Genomic DNA, 18,471 nt, shown 5'->3' with positions numbered 1-18,471 from the left:
AGGCCACAAGAGACAGTCTAGATGTCTCATGCAAGGCCACAGACACAATAAGAAACGGGGGACAGTAAATCACGCGCACGCACATGTACACAAAAAAGCATCCCTGCAGACATCCCTGTCCTCATCTTCTTCCTTTGTGACTAAGAAACCCTCAAACCTGTAATTTAAGAAAAAAGTCGAGTGATGGAATGCAATAAATCTCGTGACAGCAAAAGGAGCAGTAATGGAAAGAGGAGAAGAAAGAAAAGCATCGGGTGCAAGTCGGCTTCCTCCTTTGCTGCGTTCGTGAACGCGTGTGCGTGTGAGGGTGGGGTGTCGGTGTTAACTGATACAGGATCAAGTTGGGTGGTCCGGGGCCTACACATACACCATTTTTGTGTACAAATAAACTCAACCCCCACGCCATTGTGGTCTCCCTCCCACTGCCTTTTCTCTCCCTTCTCTGGTCTTCACAGCTGCACAGTGTGCATGTGTAAACACCCGTGAACATTCGAACGTGCATGAGTGCGCGCTCCTCCCTCTGGAACAGGCTAAATTGAGTAATTGACTGCTGCTATTAAGAGACAGTAATGATCTGATAATAACTAATGTGGTGACATGATTGCTAAGATTGACTCGGTACTGCCACAGAAAAAGTCTGTAAAATGAAAGAAAAAGAGGATTTCTTAAAAACAGTAAAAGAAATAAAATAAAATAAAATAAAAACACGGATCCACAGGTTCAAGCTGACATGAGTTTATTTGGACACTGTGTACAAAAAAGCCAATTGAGGTCAAAGTCTAGGCTTCTGATTGGCCTATCCGCTGGGGGAATTAGGGCCGTGTTTTGCTGCACTCGGATTGGTTAATGAGGTGAAAACTAGATCTCCATGAGCTGGTCTGTTCCAACGATGATCTCGTTAGTCCGTTCAGCTGCAGAAAAGAGATATGACAAAGAGATTATATCAGTTGCAAACTTTGCAAGTCCAGCTCTTGTGATCTTCACAGTTGAAAAAAATGACGCAACAAATTCATAAATGTGCAATCCACAAATGTCAGCTTCAGTGATCTCTTCCTGAATATTGCCACCATGCAATATGGACTTGCACTTTATTGCCAACTGGTGCACTAAACACATTTAAAAAAAAAAAAATTTCAAATGCTGAATGACTATAGATAGTTGTTGTTGGGCTTTAACAATACCCATAATGTGCTCATCGTTTGAAAACGACTGCCTGTAATGTGAACACCTTCCCTTCCACATCACAGACACAGCAGTGCTGACATCACTGGCTACAGGCGCCAAACAAATATTTGATTTTTTTCGTAAGAATGCAAAGAATTCTAATAATAAAATTTGTCATTTGGCAGCTACATTTATACCTTGGACTACTCGTGCACTTCTTCATGAGTTTTTTTAATCATTTGTTTATAAACATTATACCATGAAGATCCCGGAGCACAGTTTTAGTGCTAATGTTACTGCTGGAGGAGGTTTGAAATCTAGAGTTATTCAGTCAGCAGAGAGTTGGCGATTTCTACAATCTACGCTCCTCGGGTTGCTGTTGTTCAACTTTGCGATAATAACACTTACAGCTGATCGTGGAATATCGAGATGGGAATTCATTTTATGAATTGACTTTTTGCAGCAGTGGTGTCTTATTGAAGTACCATGTTCGAATCCAGTGAGCTTTTCAGAACAACCCACTCTTTCACAAACGCTTTCAAGGCAGACTGCATGGCTAGGTGCTTGATCTTATATACCTGTAACAATTTTACTGAAAACACCAAACCTAAAAGATTAAGAGGTGTGGCCTAACACTTTTGTCCCTTTAGTGTAACCTTCATTAACTGAAGGAGAAAAAAAATCAACTAACAAAATATTTAGTGCAATAGAAAGTCTGTTTTTTATTTCTGCATAATATTTCTAGTAGCTAACAAACTGAATACACATCCAATAAGGAGTTAATTGGTTCTTTTCCTTTCTTAAATCAATCTCTACTCAAAGCTAGTTTAACATGAGGAAAGTCAGCCCCGACTCCTCCGTGCATGGCTCTTTCCCTCCATCCCCGAGCATCGGTACTGATCCAAAGCAAACGGTGGCAGAGAGTTATGTTCCATCCACACAGACAGGTTTTAGTGTGAAGGAATCTGTTGCTCAGAATGAGCTTATCCTCAGCTGTGAAGAGGGGAGAACAAATGGAGCATGGGACAGCAGGAGTGGGAACAAGAGGGAGTGACTGGGAAGAAAGGGAGGAAAGGTTACTCACACTGGGCCAGATAATTTGTCACTAACTAATAGAGTTTGTAGATGTATTAGGACCATATGTAACATGTACATGTTACATATTTCTACTGCTGGGCCTGTGACACACATAAAAGGAGCCAACACGTGGGGGTAAAAAAAACCTGTGTTTTGGAATAATTATTACTGTGACTATTTCCTTTTCCATCCTTCTTATAGCAAAGCATTCTTATCAAAAGCTGCTGTTTGCATTCGGTCATAGATAATCTTTGCCTTTTTTTGTCTATGTTTTTGAAGCCCACTTATTCTATGCCTACATCATAAAATGTGCTACACATATAAACAGAAAGAAAGAGAGCTTTCTTAAAGAAAACACTGAATTGTTTTGTAACTCACAGAATAAAAGCACACATTCAAAAGCATCTAAGACCAGTGCGTGATCTCGCATCGTTGGCATGTGTAAATAAAAGGCAGGGTATGTATGACACCTGCAATAGCGAATGCATATCTGAGTGTCAGAACATCTACAGGAGAGGTATGTATCTTTAAAATATCAAAACCTGATGGACGTAGACGTGTGTATTGTATGTGTGCGTGCGTGCACGTGTGTGTGCGTAGCTAACTGTCAGGGTGGTCCTTAGCTGCTAACAGCTTCAGCAGCAGAGTGGGTGTGTAATGTCTTTAGCAGCCCACTGTCAGCCAGCTAATTTGGTGGTGAGAGGTAATCTTGTGCTCTCCTGCAGTAACAATGTAATGCAGGAGGGAAAGAAGGCTTATCTTTACTGCAAAGCATTACACAGAATAATCTGATCTGACCCGTTCTTCATACACAGCCAGGCTGTGTGCGAGCCACTGTTAAACTGAATCTCCAGAATTGTTGTGTTAAATCTTTTGAAGTAGTTTACGGCAGATTAATCGAACATATATTAAAAACCTGTGTGACACTCTTCTTTTTCAGTCTGTTTTTATTTCCTAGCCTGCTAATTGATTTTGAAATCCAGCACATGCATGCCAAAATATGAAGGTAAGTTTATGTGCCAAATTAGAGGAATAACAAACATTTCAGTGAACCCAGGACCTTTATGGCATGTCGCAACTTCAGTCACCGAATCAAATCTCTCTGCTGTATCTGCTACTTTGTTTTTGTTTTTTTCTTAAACTGTAAAATCTTCTAAGGAAGACGACTGGCTTTGGGTTGTCTGATGAATCTGACTTCAGTGTGCTGTATACACTGGACATGTTAAAATAAAAGGAGACAATTTATGGTGAAAGGCTGGATCTTTGCTGTTGTTTTGGCCTTATAGCACATGCAAACACAGGTCCAAGTTTCCAGTGTTTAGTATAATAATGTCAGGAACTGTCTAACAGCAAAAAGGGGGAAAAAAAAACAAAACAGCTGAAGCAAGATCAGACTTCCTGCAGCAATCGCTCACTGGATGCTCCAAAAGGCTTCAGCTGTTTCCAACAGTTTTAGACAAGTTTAGCTCAAATTCACACTGTTGTTTCTTGGAACACCCTGTTGTTCACTCAATTAGGCTGCTCAGTCTGGTAGCTGAGCTCGCCCTCTCTTTCTCTATATGTGTATGTGTATGTGTGTGTGTGTGTGTGTGTGAATGCGAGTGTGTGTGGATGTGGCTGGAGGCTGTTGAATTCCGGGTGGTCCTGTTCTGGCCCTGCTCTCTAACCTCTCCATCAATGTGACACACACATACATACACACACGCACAGCTAGCTTTTGGGACAAGAGGATTAAGGAAATTAAAAAAAAAAAAAAAAAAATCTCTGACAAATCAGACTTGAGAATGAAGAAACTTTCCTAGTTGGCTCAAACACTTGGCACTTATAAACAGATACCACACACATACATTAACACCTTATCCGAGTCAGCCAGGGAGAAGTACAAATAAGCGCATCAACAAAACCTGGACGTTACAGCCTGTCAGAGCTATTTTTTGTGCTGGAAAATGTTAAGAGTGCAAGATGTCTCTGCTTTTTTTGTCCATACTAGGATTTTACTGCCCATTGCTCAGGATATTTGTTTTACTGAGGCCATCATTTATCCCATAGTGTCCATTTAGTTTGGGGATTGAAAACATGCTCCTGTTTAACTGTGTCATTTAAAAGAATTAAAAGTCCAAATGCACAAACCGAAATGCGAGTACTGACAGAGGAAACAGGAGTTGACTACAGTGTGGGCACCAGAGCAGCTATTAAACTCACCTTGTGGTGAAACTGCTTTGCCAACTGGTCAAATAAATAAATAAATAAAGCCATATAAGTGCTTATAAAGCCAGAAATTATAATGTTCACAAACCCTTTACAACCAGACAAACTACCTGCCGAGGTAGACTGTTTCATATGACTAAAACCGAACGGCAAGACGTTGGCGTGCTGAGAAGAGTGAACAGGATAAAATGAAATCAGGTGATAAACACTGATAGGCCATTACTTCATATGTGTGTATTTATCTCGGTGCCTCTTACCTTCTGGTTCGATGTGTTGTCCATTTCCCACCAAACAGTATTTGAGGTCTGCTCCTCTGCCAATAACAGCATTACTGCAGATCACGCTGCCTTGGATATTACACCTGAAAACAACACACACACACAAACTGCATGAATTTGATTTTCTATCAATAAATCTGCATGTGTGCTGGCCACTATGTTCCCACAGTGATGGCTATGCATGGAGAGCTAACAGGTATACATTATACCTGCCGTGCAGTACCTGGTGAATGGCATCGTACGACGATGCCATTCATCAGCATGTCGGTTTTTACTGCCGTTTTAATGGTATATCAGTACAGATGTTCATAGAATCACAGATGTTGCAGCAATTTGAAAATATAAGACTTTGTAGAAAATTTCTTTGCCTCTGGTTTTGACTTCTTCTCTCCAATATCAGTGCTGATGGGAAGGTGTTTTTAGAGTGATCACACCTATTGTTCCGAAGAAAACTGCAGCAGCTACCTACACTGTGGCGATGAGCATAAACGGACGTGGCCGCGAGATGACGTTATCGGCAGCAACGAAGCAACCAATGCGGCACGTATACTGGGACCTTAACGCTCCTTTAAACAGAGGAAAGAAAACTGACATTACATGAAGGGATGCCACAAACTTACGGCTCTCTTTGCATCACCACTTTACCAGAGATTTCATGAAAAATACCCTTGTTCATCCAGCTAAAAATCTCATCGGGATTTAATCGCTGTTTCAAGAGCGATTTGGCCGAGAGGGAAAACCATTACATGAGTAACAAAAGTAGTCACATTGTCCAAGAGAACTATTTTCTCAGTCTTCTAAAATTGACATAAATATTATTCCACACTATCCTCAAAATATTAAAAAATGCACAAATTTCCCTTCCTAAACATACAGTTCAAGAAAATCCTCTTAAAAGACTCATAAATCTTGTATTACCTGAATAAGGGATGAATCAGTAGATCATTAGTGCTAAAACATTATTTTTCAGCTCAGTTGTTTGCTCTCTGGGCCCTTGTGTAAATACGCACAGGCAGGTACACACAGCAAAGAACATTCATGCAGCACTGGGAGCTTCACAGGAAAGGCGCAGCTTTCCAGCTGGGCGCTAAGCTTCTTTACTTGCACCGTCATGGACTGAGGGCCACACCGGAGGTTACACAGACATTCGGACTGTTTTCCCCACCTCACACCTGCTCCGAAAACTCAAAACTATCCAAACTATCCAATCAAACAAACTTAATGACACAACATTAGCATCTCTATTAAGTTAAGGAAGGCGCCCACGCTGTGTGCGCATATATGTGTGTGTACGCTGTAGGCCCCGTTCTGGAGTCCCACCTGAGCTGGCAGTGCCAACCCACTGTGCATGCTCACATTCAGCCAAACCATCACCATAAAATTCTTGGAGAGAGACACAGACAGTCCTGTGTGTCCTGTGTCGACTAACCATGAAGGGCGTGTATGTGCAAATGTGTGTGTGGGGTAAGAAACGCGCGTGTGTTTCAGAAGCTCGGGAAGCCCAGTGGAGAACACATGTAGGTCTTGCCCAGGCAGTGACGCACACACACTTGGCCCTGTGCACCTCACACACAGACAGGTTTGTATTGGCCCATTCTATTCAGGTGGTTAGGCTTGGAGGGAGACAGAGAAAAGAGTGTGTGTGCGTGTGTGTGTGTTTAAGTTACTACCTAGAAGGTGGTGGTGGTGGTAGTTGGTGATGGGAGATTACAAGATTCAGAGTTTTGTAACATTAGAGAGAGAGGGCGAGAGAGAGACCACCAAAGAAGCTTCGAAGCTGAAACACCACTAATTACTAACACCAGGGCTCCTCCTTGCCATGACCCCCCCCACCATCCTCCCTCTCTATTACACTCATACACAAACACACACACACACACACACACACACACACACACACACGCATGTCAACCCCCCACCTCCTGTGCCAACCCTCCCCTATAAAGTTGACCCCAACTATCCCCCTTCCCAAACATGCAGCGCTTTGTCAACAAGCTCTGGTCAGCACCAAACAAAGAAACCAGAAACGCGAGGGGTTTCTGCGACATGGCTGGGGTCTGCTAATCCCCTCATACTGGCTCTTTCTTTCCTTCTTTCTCCTTCCTTCTTATGTCCTCAAAGAAAGAAAAGAAAGAATTGCAATTTCTTTCTTGCGTGCTAGCCTGCTTTCCCCTCGCTTCTTTCTTCCCTTCTCCTGTCTCTCTTTCTTTCACGCCTTTGTGCGTGCACCTACATGGGCATGATGAGGGTCCCCATGCTAACTGGCTGGGGTCCCTGAAAGGCTTAAGAAGAGATTGCAAGAGACAGAAAGAGAGGGAGATGGCGTTGAGGCCTTGATGTAAAGAAAAGAGAGAGAGGAAGAAGAATTAAGATAAAAGAAACAGGAGCCTGTGAATGAGAGCATTAAAATCCAGAGCCAAGATGAGTCCCTTTAAACCAATATTCCTGCCCTAAGACACCAAACAGATCAATCTACATGTTAATTCTACAGTAGACACTGTTGCTCCCTGTGCAAAGCAGTCAGTTCTTTCCACCTTAACTCTTGACGACAGCTGTAACTGGACTGGATAGAAATCCTGCTGCATCCTTACTCAGACTGGACTCAAATCACAACTACAACATCTGACATGCTCTCCATTGAGCTTCTGTGTTTCTTTAACCAAGTTGGAGTTCCTAAATCTCAAGTTGACATGATGCAATTTGCAGCACATTGGCTGTATGGTGGGTTTTTGTTTTGCTGTTAAAAATGATACGAAGTGGAAGAATAACATCATTAAAAAAAAAAAACTACACAATTTGCAACACAGCTACATGTAAGCACAGACGTGCATGTGTGAAGTAACTACAATGTTTACCTCCTGGTGAGCCTGGTTAGACCCCTGTGCTGAAACCATTCTTTAAATAAAAGATGGCAAACTGGAGGGACAACTGATCCTTAAAGGCTAAACCAAACACATGATTTTATTAAATAGCGGCGGGCTATTAGGGAAAGCATCATCTGAACTCCTGTGGTATTCCAAAAATTCTAGGACCAGTGGGAAACTGGGTATAGCCAAGTAATTTAGGCGCTTAAATGAAATGTATGGATGTTGTGTGTTTCACTTCACCAGCTCTGTGTTTGTTTGGAACTGGTCTCTGGCTGGTTGCACACCAATAGTTACATTGTTAACTCAGCGATCCCACAGAACGCAGAAAACAAAAAACCTGTTACACGTCCTATCACCGGACACACACACACACACACACACACACACACACACACACACACACACACACACACACACACACACACACACACACACACACACACACACACACACTTCAATAAAAAGGTATGCAGCGAATGAAGAGGGAGCCACATCTATGCTTTTATAAATTCTAAAAAAGCCAAACAGGTTGATGACAAGTTTAGTGGTTTTTCAGAATAGCTGAGAGGCATAAATGTTCCTTCACTTCAAGTCAAGTAAATAATATAAACAGCTGAACAGGAGGATAAAAGTGTTTTTTCATGCTTCTGTTTAGAAACGTGTGCTTGCTAACTGCTGCTTGTCACCCACCACATGCAAGTAGCAACTTCACACTTAAAAAAACAAGCCAGATAATTAAAACTTTAATCTATAAACATGCCTTCAAGGTGAAATTCCCTTTTTTTTTTTCTTTCTTTCTTTTTTTTTTTTTTAGGTTAAATTAATGCGTTCAAGAAACCATTTCAAAGTACACAACCTCAGCAAGTGTGTGCATGTCTGTGTACAACTGTGTGTGTTCTCACCCCTCCTCGATGGTAACGCCATGCATGATGATGGAGTTGGTGACTTTGACCTTCTCTTTTACAGTGGTGAAGTTTCCAATAGTAGACCTTTTTATGGAAGTCTTGTCTGCAATGTGGCACACAGCTCCGATGATACTATCTGATCCCATCTGAAAGCCCACCACAAACAGCAACGGAGATACATGCATACACAATTTTAGTCCACGTATTGTAAAGTGCCTTTAGACGACAATAAAAGGCTCTGATGAAGTGAAGACAATCTGAAAAAGTTCAAAGCAAAAGAGAAATGCTAGATAACTGAAATACAAGCATGGCTTGTAGTCTATATTCACCTGACATCTCTCAGAAATGTCAGCAGATGGATGGACTGATGGTTCTTCAAACAGCTTTGGGGCCTAGCAGAGAGAAAACGGGGGAGGTGAAAGAGTGATTAAGAAAGTAGTAATGAGTTTGAAAACAGACTGTAAACAAAAGATGGATGGAGTGTCTGCGTGTTTACAACGTTTCTTTTAAAAAGCCAAACATGTTGACCACAAGTTTTGTAGTTTTTAGAATAGCTGAGAGGCATAAATGTTCCTTCACAAGTAAAGTCAACTTAAAAGTGCATTCCTAAAAATGGCCATCAGGGGGCAGTTCCCACGGTCCAACTGCAAAAAGTCTTTGATAAAAGGACCAGCTCTTACTAAATGTATGACCTGAGTAAATTTATCATCAAATTGGTGACCAAAAATACTAAATCTGAAGTTTCAAGATGACATTTTACTGACAGCGGTGTGATGTCATCCAAGAAAGGAAATCTGAGAAAGTTGACTCATTTGGATGTAGCGTTTTCAGTGGGAGATGCATTTCATCACTCATCCAAGTGACTTCTTTAGTCTGGTTTCTCACGTTTCTCCCACTGATGTTGCTACGTCCAGACGAACAGAATCAACTTTCTGGGAACAGCATGTACACATAAGCATTTAGCCACGATTAGGTTATTGTAGTCATGCCATACACGAAAAAAACCCCCAAACAAACAAAACAAACAGTCTAATGTTTGACTCACCAGTCGGTTCACCTCTATATAAGCAGCTAGAGTATTAACCCGGCAGCACAGACCCTGGTCCATAATGTGAACATAGCAGCGCAGCTTTCCTCCATGGTAGGCCTCACTCATATCACCGCGGTGGTCATTCCAGCAGGAGCGCTCCTGCGCCAGCTGGAGGAGAGGCTCGTCCCGAGATGAGATGAGGAGCTCTGGACACCAAAAGAGGAAGAGATGCAGGAAGAGAAGAGGGTTAGAAGCTGATGCCTTAGGCAGTGATGCCCTAACCTAGAAGTTCTTTATGATGAATGTTTATAAGCAAGATGAAGAAGAATTTTAAAAAGGTTGCAGTCTTTGGGCAAGGCTGAGGTTTGGACATCTGCAGAGGAGGGATAGTGGATGTACTGAACAAAGGATATCAATTATTTTGCCTCCAGGCAGGAGGAAAAGATGAAGACCACAGAGAAAATACAAGGATAAATGAAGGAGGACATGCAGAGTGTTGTAACAGAGGAGGATGCTGATGACAGGGTGAGATGGAGGCAGATGATCTGCTGTGGCGCTGCTAAAGGGACCAGCCAAAAGACAAAGAAGAAGAATCATGCTTGGGTTGTTAAATGCTGTTCCTCCTCTGATTCTGATGCGTGAAGATATGTTATGTGAATGCAAACAATAACCGTGGTTTGCAGGCCCATCGTTTTTTTCCTGGGTCTGATCGTCTGTGTCGTCTTTCAGTTTCTGGCTGTTAACAGTTTTGGAGAACTGTTTACGCACCAAATATGGCACCAACTCTCCACGGATCGATGAGATAGACCTAGGATACAAAAGAAACACATAATTAATTTAGTCATTTAGCAACTGGATCAGGTAAGAAACACTAGTTCATGCTATGCAATCATAACATCTTACAATATCTCGGTAAAAATGAAAAGATATAGACTATACTGGAATAAAATGGTTGTATTTTATGAATATCACCAGAGTAGTTGTAAGCAGTAATTGTGTAACACTCAATAACAGCATGTAATAAATAATTGAATGATGTATAAAGGAGTCATTGTCCCTATAAAGACGTCGATCAAAATCAGGAAAGGAAGCACTGACTAAAGACTGATGATGTTCCAGCAAGAAATACATTAATTAAAAAAGAAAAAAGAAAAAGAGCTAACAGTGAGCTTTCTTCAAAGTTTCTTTCTGTGTAAATCAGGAGGCAATATCCTCATCTTAATTTCTTTTTCCTCCTCTCTGGACTGCGCTGTGCTCAGTGTTCCTCTCTACCACACCACACACCCCTCCACTTGCCCTCTCTTACTTTCTTTTAAAGGGAGATTAGAATTTCCATCTGAATGACAGGAGAAAAACAACAGTTACTCTGTCCATTTCTCTCCTTGAGCAAGAGACAGAGAAAGAACATTGAGGAGAAAGGAAGAGAGGCAAAGAGGAGCTGTGAAAAGAGTCCAAGAAAAGAGCTGAAGAAAGAAATGAGTCATCTAACAAGAGAGATGATATATGGTGGCGGTAGAGGGTGCGTTGGTGATGCAATGATGTAAGATTTACATCTGCATCTCTATGGCAAATTGCTACTTTCAAGTGCTTTAACCAAAAATATTCACAGGATTAGTAAAGGGGATTTGTGTTTGTTGGCTTGGCTTTGGATTTATTGAGTGGAATAAAAGTAGCCTGGTGTGGATGCACTCCATTTATAGTTGCTGAACTTTAACAATGGGTAATAAATGATTTCCACAATTCGGCTTTCAGCGTGGTACCCACTTCTTCATGAAATAATGTGCAAGTTAAAAAATACACGTGTGGAAGTCTCATCGCCACCCAGTTTTGGGAAGTTGCCAACAAATAATATTATATTTGCTTCCCAAAATTAAACGGATACAATCAAGCACTATTTAAAGTAAATGCTTCGCCAATAGAACACAAAGCAAAAGCAAATCAAGCGCTCCCTATATCAGAGCCTGACAATGCGACTGCATGTGACAATCACAGCTGTTCCCTGCACTGCACAACTAGAGGTTTCCTGGATGTACTCAGGATGACTAACAGTGTGTTAAAAGAGAGACGCACAACAAAAATCAAATGTATGGCACAGCAGACGGTAAAGAGTTTCTGCTCAAAGTGGACTATCATCTGCTGTTTGGAGATACTTTGGATTTAGTGATATTAACCAAGAAGAAATCAGATGCAAACAGTGCTGTAGAGGTGTGTCTGCGCTTCAAAGCAACATAAGCCACTTATTCACATGCCTGAAAATGCACCACCACAAACTGCAGGATAATTAAGGCATGAAGGCCAAGAAAAACAATGCTTTGTTGCTGACGCAAATCGTCCACAAAACTCAGGCTGTGCAGTGCGTCTACATATTCCTTCACAAAGATGTGCTGAAATCACAACTGCAATCACACTTCCATTGACCAAAGATAAACTTCCGTTAAACTTAAAGTTAAACTTCATGGAGCAACGATGTCATTCCCTCACACATTTTTTTTTTTTCCAAAGAGGTCACAGCTGTCGAGTATTTAACCTTAAGTTCATCCTCATGTCCATCATGCAGGTACGATAAATGAAGTGAAACATTACTTTTTCCTTCTAGTAGACACACTTATATCAGGTGAATAAACACCTTATTTGTCTCCAAAGATGTTTTACTTAAGAAGACCATAGCACAATGTAAATTCAGGGAAAGCAGTCCCCTCTGATGTAATTTTGTGCTTTTCATATTTTGTATTTTTATGTTTTTTGTTCCTTCTAAAAGATGCACTCAGTTTGGGTAAATGAAGAAAAGTAGTTTTATTTTTACATAAAGATGGAACATGTTGCATCACATGGAAGTGAAAGCAGTGTTAAATTTAGAAAATTACTGCCACTAAAATGAATCAATAACCATGACAAATAATCAATATTGCTGAAAATAATATTGTTTAAAAATTGTCAAAACAATTTTCATCAATTTGCTAAATATAAAAGGAATAAATGTAAGAATGCAAACGCTAATTTTAGGACTTCAAAGTGCTAGTTCCCACTACCTGTGTGAAAATAGGTTTTGTCAAAGAAATTCACAGCAAAGCATTTACCCAGCATTCAAGAAGTGACAACGTTTGAAGCGGCCCGCTTCCTGTTGTCTGTTTCAGGTTAAAAAGAGCAAGTGCTGACAAACCCTGATTCTCAAAATAGTGAAAACAGCTTTAGCCTTTCATTTTTCAGATGCAGCACAGAGACAGACTCCTATACAGACTCCGGCTATAGCGAGCTCCCCCGTCACACCGCTTCACTTCAGAGGCTAAAGGCCTAACAGCCTGTCTCAGTGGCACATAGTAAAACAAATTAACACCTCACTAGAATACCATGCTAACAGAACCTTTCAAAGCCTTACACACCATGTAACCATGTTAAACACACACAGATTAAGCAGCGAGGTAGAGTTCATGTCAGCTTGAGTGTGGGGCATATGCATATATTTTGTGTCTATATGTGTCTAAGTCTGTTAGATAATACCTCTCATGGAGCAGACATAAACAGGAAAATTTCAAAATTCAAAAAAAACAAAAAAACAAAAAAACAGTCAAAAATAAGTGAAAAAGGTCTGTGGAAATTTTTATGAGATCTAAACATAGACATACTTATATTCATTATTCACTTCAAAAGCATCATAAAGAATATGGTGATGGAGACATGCACTTGTTTTTCTTGAGAGTTCACTAGTGTTTCTTGGTGTGGTTATTTGTATTTTGTTCTTGCAGATTTTTGGAAATATTTTGTGAGTTTGTATAGTCTCTCTTGTAAAACAGTCTGATCTCAGTAGGACTTCCTGTTAAAATAAAGATTCAACCCCCCCCAAACTTACTTGTTTTCTGTGAGGAAGTCCACGACAGCCTTTTTCAGACAGTAGAGGTGAGCGTCCACTAAGCCTGTTTTGATGAGCATCCTGGGATGTCTGTGGGTAAAAGGAAAAACAGAGATGGAAATCAAAGCTCACAAAGTGTCCTCAGTTCGTGAAAACAAAGCATTAAAATCCACCGTTTGCACACAATGGAAAAGTGTGATGCACAGAAACGAATAGATTAAAATACACACTGCACACCTGCGCTGCTTTTACCATCTTAATTGGGTGCTACCTCTGGGAGAGTGTGCTTTGATTCTCTTCGTCACCTGCTGGTTTTATCTTTAATGCTTACTTCACGTTTGCTCAAGCCACTTTTAATCTGTGTTCCTTTGCACGCAGGACTATAACACTTGATGAAAAAAAAAAACGGCAAAACCAGCTATAATGCGTGATTGTCCTCTGCTATCTACCATAGATGTCGCCCCTCGGGCAGCCGTCATGCATTCACTCATTCACACAATTTTTTTCACATAGGGAGACGCGGAGTCAAAAGTCTGAACGTGACATTTACGAAGCGACAACCTAAAGAAAACAATGCAGTCCCAGACGTTTCAATAAACAAATCTATCAACACCCCTACGTCCTCTCCGACTACTTACCCTTTCTTCCTCTGCCCTTTCAACCACGACATAATAAAAACTGTGGGGTGCATTCCTCCTTAAAAGGGCCATACCACTTTTAGCCCATTTATTACCAATCACATAGACCTTTCATTACTGCTTACCATCTTTCACAGCATGCCGCAGTGATTTAGATTTTTAAGGTTGTACAAACAAGTTGAAGTCTGTCTCATTATCACACAATAACTCCGACCAAATTAAAAACAGACACGTCCACTGTTCGCAGAGGTGTTCAGTTTTGATTTATTATTCCACACTAAAAGCAACAGGAATGATAATTACAACTCTCCCTGGAAAGTGAGTGTGACAGCAGGAAGCCACGTCAACATTACTTTGACGTGATAAAGTTTTATTCAAAGATGTGTAAAAATTTAGAAGTCATACAAAATTAAGGAAACCAAAACAAATCGACTGCAGTTGTGCAGAAACTCTATGCAGCTTTGTGAAAAACTAAGTACACCCCATTATTTAAAAACTTGTAGAACCACCTTTAACAGCAATTACTCGAAGTGATTGTTTCCTGTTTGACTTTATCGGTTTTTCACATCATTGTGAAGGAATTTTGTCTCAATCTTCTTCACAGCGTTGATTCAGTTCATTGAGGTTTGTGTGCATTCGTTTATGCACAACTCAGGCACAGGTACCACCACAGCAGTCGACTTTCACTGGGTCATCGAAACACCTCCATTCTTTTCTTGTTCGCGCATTCTGTTGTAGATTTACTGCTGTGTTTGGGATCATTGCCCTGTTGCATTACCCAATTCTGGCCAAGCGTTAGCGTTAGTTGACTCTGGAACACTGGTATTCGGAGGAGTCCATGGCTCGCTCTATGACTCCAAGGTGCCCAGTTCCTGTGGCTGCAGAAGAAGCCCAAATCATCAGCCCTCCAAAACTGTATGAACTGTTTGTTCTGAAATGCTGTATTTGTTTTTCACCAAAAGTAGTACTGTGCATTACAGCCCGATATCTCCACTTTGGTCTGATCCACCCCAAGGACATTGCTGCAGAAGTCTTCAGGTTTTGTTCAGATGCAACTTTGAAAACCCAAGCTGTTCTGCCATGTTCTTTTTAGAGATAAGACGCTTTCCAAACAACCGACACTTGTTCCATCTTTTTCTCCATTTAACTTGCTAACTGAGACTTGCAGAGTCTGAACTATAGGTCTTAGGATTTTGCAGATTTTTTGAGCATCACAAAGTGGTGAAGTGGGACCTCCACTCCTGGGAAGATTGTGGCATTCTGTTAACACACACCTGAATACTTCACACCAGCTACTTGCCAAAACTACTTCTTTTATAGAGGCGCACACTTGCTGCTGATGAGTTAATCAAGTGCGTTTGATTACCAGCACCTGGTTGCTTCTTTCTCTCTGAATTCCTTTGGAAGCAATAAGGGTGTACTTGGTTTTTCATGGGACGGCGTAGAGTCCTTTGAACACTCTATTTTTTACATGACTGATTGTAAGTCTGTGAATTTCCACTTAAATGTATTTCACCTTCTCTTTATGTTAATTCTCCTATTTTTGGAATTAGCATGTAACACTGATTAAACAACCTCTATGTACTAGGGGTGCAACGACACTCGTATCGATATTGAACCGTTCGATACAGTGCTTTCGGTTCGGTACGAATATGTATCGAACAATACAAAATTTTTAATTTATTTTATCAACTTTCCTTCTGACGATGCTGTCTGTGTTGAGTGCTCAGTGGATCTGCGCTCGACAGTGCAGCCTAGGCGGAGTAGTCGAACGCAGATTCACTGAGCACAGGGCAAGCTAGCGAGACAGAAGTTAAGCTCTCCTTGCAACATGGCAAATTGAACCTCCCCCACCCTCATTCAGATCTGGCGTTTGGAACTATTTTGGTTTTCATGTGACGTATGACCCTGAAGGTAAGCGCGTAATGGACAAAAGTAAAACAGTATGTCGGATGTGCCACGCAATGCTCAATTACATTGGTGGGAACTAGTGCGTTAGCGCAGTAAGCTTGTTAACGTGTTGGCCGTCCAGCCCCACGCACGGGGCGATCCGCGGTAGCTCGTTAACGGAGATTTGCCGTGTTGTGGCGTTAACGTCATTTCAACAAGATTAACGCTGACAGCACTAGTGGGAACACAACGAATATGACTGCACATTTACTCCGACATCATCCTAGTGCAAAGACAAGTGAAAGCAGACAAAAACAACAAGCACGCATGCTACAAACTTTAACCGAGTCATTTAGACAGCCGTTAGCACATGATTCTCCTTATGGGGACCTGATATGTTTAATATGCTGATGAGAATATAGCCCAGAAGAAGCGTATAGTATTGTCACGGTCCTGGGTCTCCTGACCCAGCGTTTTTAGTTCCTTGTGATGTTTGTATTATTGTACTTGTGTGTGATTTATTCTATGGTTTCTAGTTTTGATCCCTTGCCCTTCATGTCTCTCTGTGTCCCCTCTGTTCTGTGTAAGTCTGTGTCTGCATGTTTGAGTTTCCCTCTGTCGTTTGGTTCATCGAGTCCTCTGCCTTACTGGTTATGTCTTTGTGTTTCTTAGTTGCTGTCTCCACCATGTCAAGTTCGCGTCTCTGTGTCATACTTCCTGTTTTACTTTGAAGGTCCACGTCTTATGTGAATGTGTTCAGTTTATGCTTCCTTGTCTCGTCAGTTCTGATTTCCCCCAGCTGTGCTCTCCTTCTGTGTCTCATTCCCCTCGTTACTTCCCAGTGTATTTAAACCCTGTGTTTCTCTGAGTCAGTGTCGCGTCGTCCCTCATGCTGTGTGGGTCTCCCTGTGTCTCTCTGTGGGTTTAGTTTGTGAGTTTCCAGTTTAGTTTGCTTTGTATGACTTTCTCCTGCCAGCGAATAAAGCTGAGTTCTTTGTGTTTAAACCTCGTGCTTGAGTGCCTGCATTTTGGGTCCAACTCCTGCCTGCCGCACAGCGATTCATGACAAGTATAGCTTTTATTTTGGAAAGAGCCATTTCTCTGTAATAAACTCTCTTTTCCAAAGATGAGTGATTTCTCGATCAGATAGATTTACTTTTTTATTACTTTGTTGTTTCAGCAACATTAAATTTAAAAACTGTACGTTTGAGTTAAAAAATATATTTATAATTTTAATAAATGACAAGTTAAAAAGGCATGAACATTTTTTTGTATCGAAAAAAATATCGAACCGTGACACCAAAGTATCGAACCGAACCGTGAATTTTGTGTATCGTTGCACCCCTACTATGTATATATATATGACCAAGATTTAGTGAATGTTTAAAAGAAAAAAAGAGAGAAAAAGAAAAAAGTGTTATTTTGATCATTTTAACTGATTTGAACTGAAACTGTTTTTTTTCTCCTCATACACACAACTAATAATTTAAACAGCAATTTTTTTAAAACAGCAATAAAAGAAATGAGGAGAAAAATATCTGTGGTGACCCCACAGGAGCCATCAAAAAGATCTTCTCGACAAGCTTTCCCCTCCCACCTCAAACATCAGGCTTACAGTATAACTGGAGTGACTCGGGAGGATTACTTAGTCTCACACACACACACACACACACACCAGATGGTAAAAGCTCTAAATCAAACTCGGTGCGTGTCTGTCTGTGTTGAGGTATTTTATTAAAAAGCATAAAAACACATGTTCACTCTCACACACAGTCATGCTCTACGGGTGTCCCAGGTGTAAGTCTCTGTGTGGCTATCGCATACATAAAGTAAAACTCATCAGAACACCCAGCATGTGACATCACTGTTTAGCACCTGCAGATGGGCAAGAGACAGAGCCTTGGATAATTGGGTTTTGAATGACGATGTGTGTGTGTGTGTGTGTGTGTGTTTGTAGGTTAAGAACAGGTGCCCTGAATCATAATAAAAATATGTTAGTAGCCATAAAAAGCAGCACAGTAGGTACAAGTATCACCATATCAAGACTGTTGCAGTATAAAACCAAAACATATTAACTTTTTTTAAGGGGACCTCGTTAAAATAATTTTGAGGTCCATATGTTTTTATTCTGGGAATCTATTATAGCAGCTTTGCATGATCACCAATTCAAAACATTTTCCCTCATACTGAGCCTCGGTTTAACTACTTAGCTCGTCTTCCTCAAAGTCAACTTTCTTTAATTGCCTGCAACTGACAAACTGAACATTTGAACAACACCTTTGGGGGGTCTGCATATGCCATGTTAAGAAAATCCCCTCCCCTTGACATACCGCAGACCCAAGAGCAGAAAAAACTGTTGGAAACAGAGTTTTTAAGAGGAGTCTGAAGCATGAGCACACTAACTACTTCTACACATGCTGACTTTGAAATGTTCGTGTTTAATGAGTACGCACCATTGTAACAGTACATATATTACCCGAACATTAGTAATCAAGTTGCCTTTCCTAACAACAGCATCATGTGATTTCTGGTTGCTGCGAGTGTTGTAGAGCTCATTGTCGAGGGGA

At 41.0% G+C, this 18,471-nt stretch overlaps 1 protein-coding gene across 1 annotated transcript in view; it reads right to left on the bottom strand.

Annotated features, from left to right (window-relative positions):
• Nucleotides 1-719: 719 nt before the first annotated feature.
• Nucleotides 720-18,471, bottom strand: part of eif2b3 (eukaryotic translation initiation factor 2B, subunit 3 gamma) — a 35,348-nt gene continuing 17,596 nt past the window's right edge. The window contains exons 6-12 of the mRNA XM_040021773.1: nucleotides 13,377-13,466; nucleotides 10,201-10,337; nucleotides 9,545-9,735; nucleotides 8,829-8,891; nucleotides 8,497-8,645; nucleotides 4,707-4,810; nucleotides 720-911 (exon numbers count right to left, since the gene is read on the bottom strand). Of these exons, the coding sequence (XP_039877707.1) occupies nucleotides 859-911; nucleotides 4,707-4,810; nucleotides 8,497-8,645; nucleotides 8,829-8,891; nucleotides 9,545-9,735; nucleotides 10,201-10,337; nucleotides 13,377-13,466 (787 nt within the window). The 3' untranslated portion in view covers nucleotides 720-858. The remainder of the gene's footprint in view (nucleotides 912-4,706; nucleotides 4,811-8,496; nucleotides 8,646-8,828; nucleotides 8,892-9,544; nucleotides 9,736-10,200; nucleotides 10,338-13,376; nucleotides 13,467-18,471) is intronic.

This window comes from Simochromis diagramma, unplaced genomic scaffold, assembly GCF_900408965.1.
Source record: "Simochromis diagramma unplaced genomic scaffold, fSimDia1.1 OVJJ01000205.1, whole genome shotgun sequence".
Lineage (NCBI taxonomy): Eukaryota > Metazoa > Chordata > Actinopteri > Cichliformes > Cichlidae > Simochromis > Simochromis diagramma.
The sequence above is the reverse complement of the archived record's forward strand: the minus strand, read 5'-3'. Positions and strand labels throughout refer to the sequence as shown.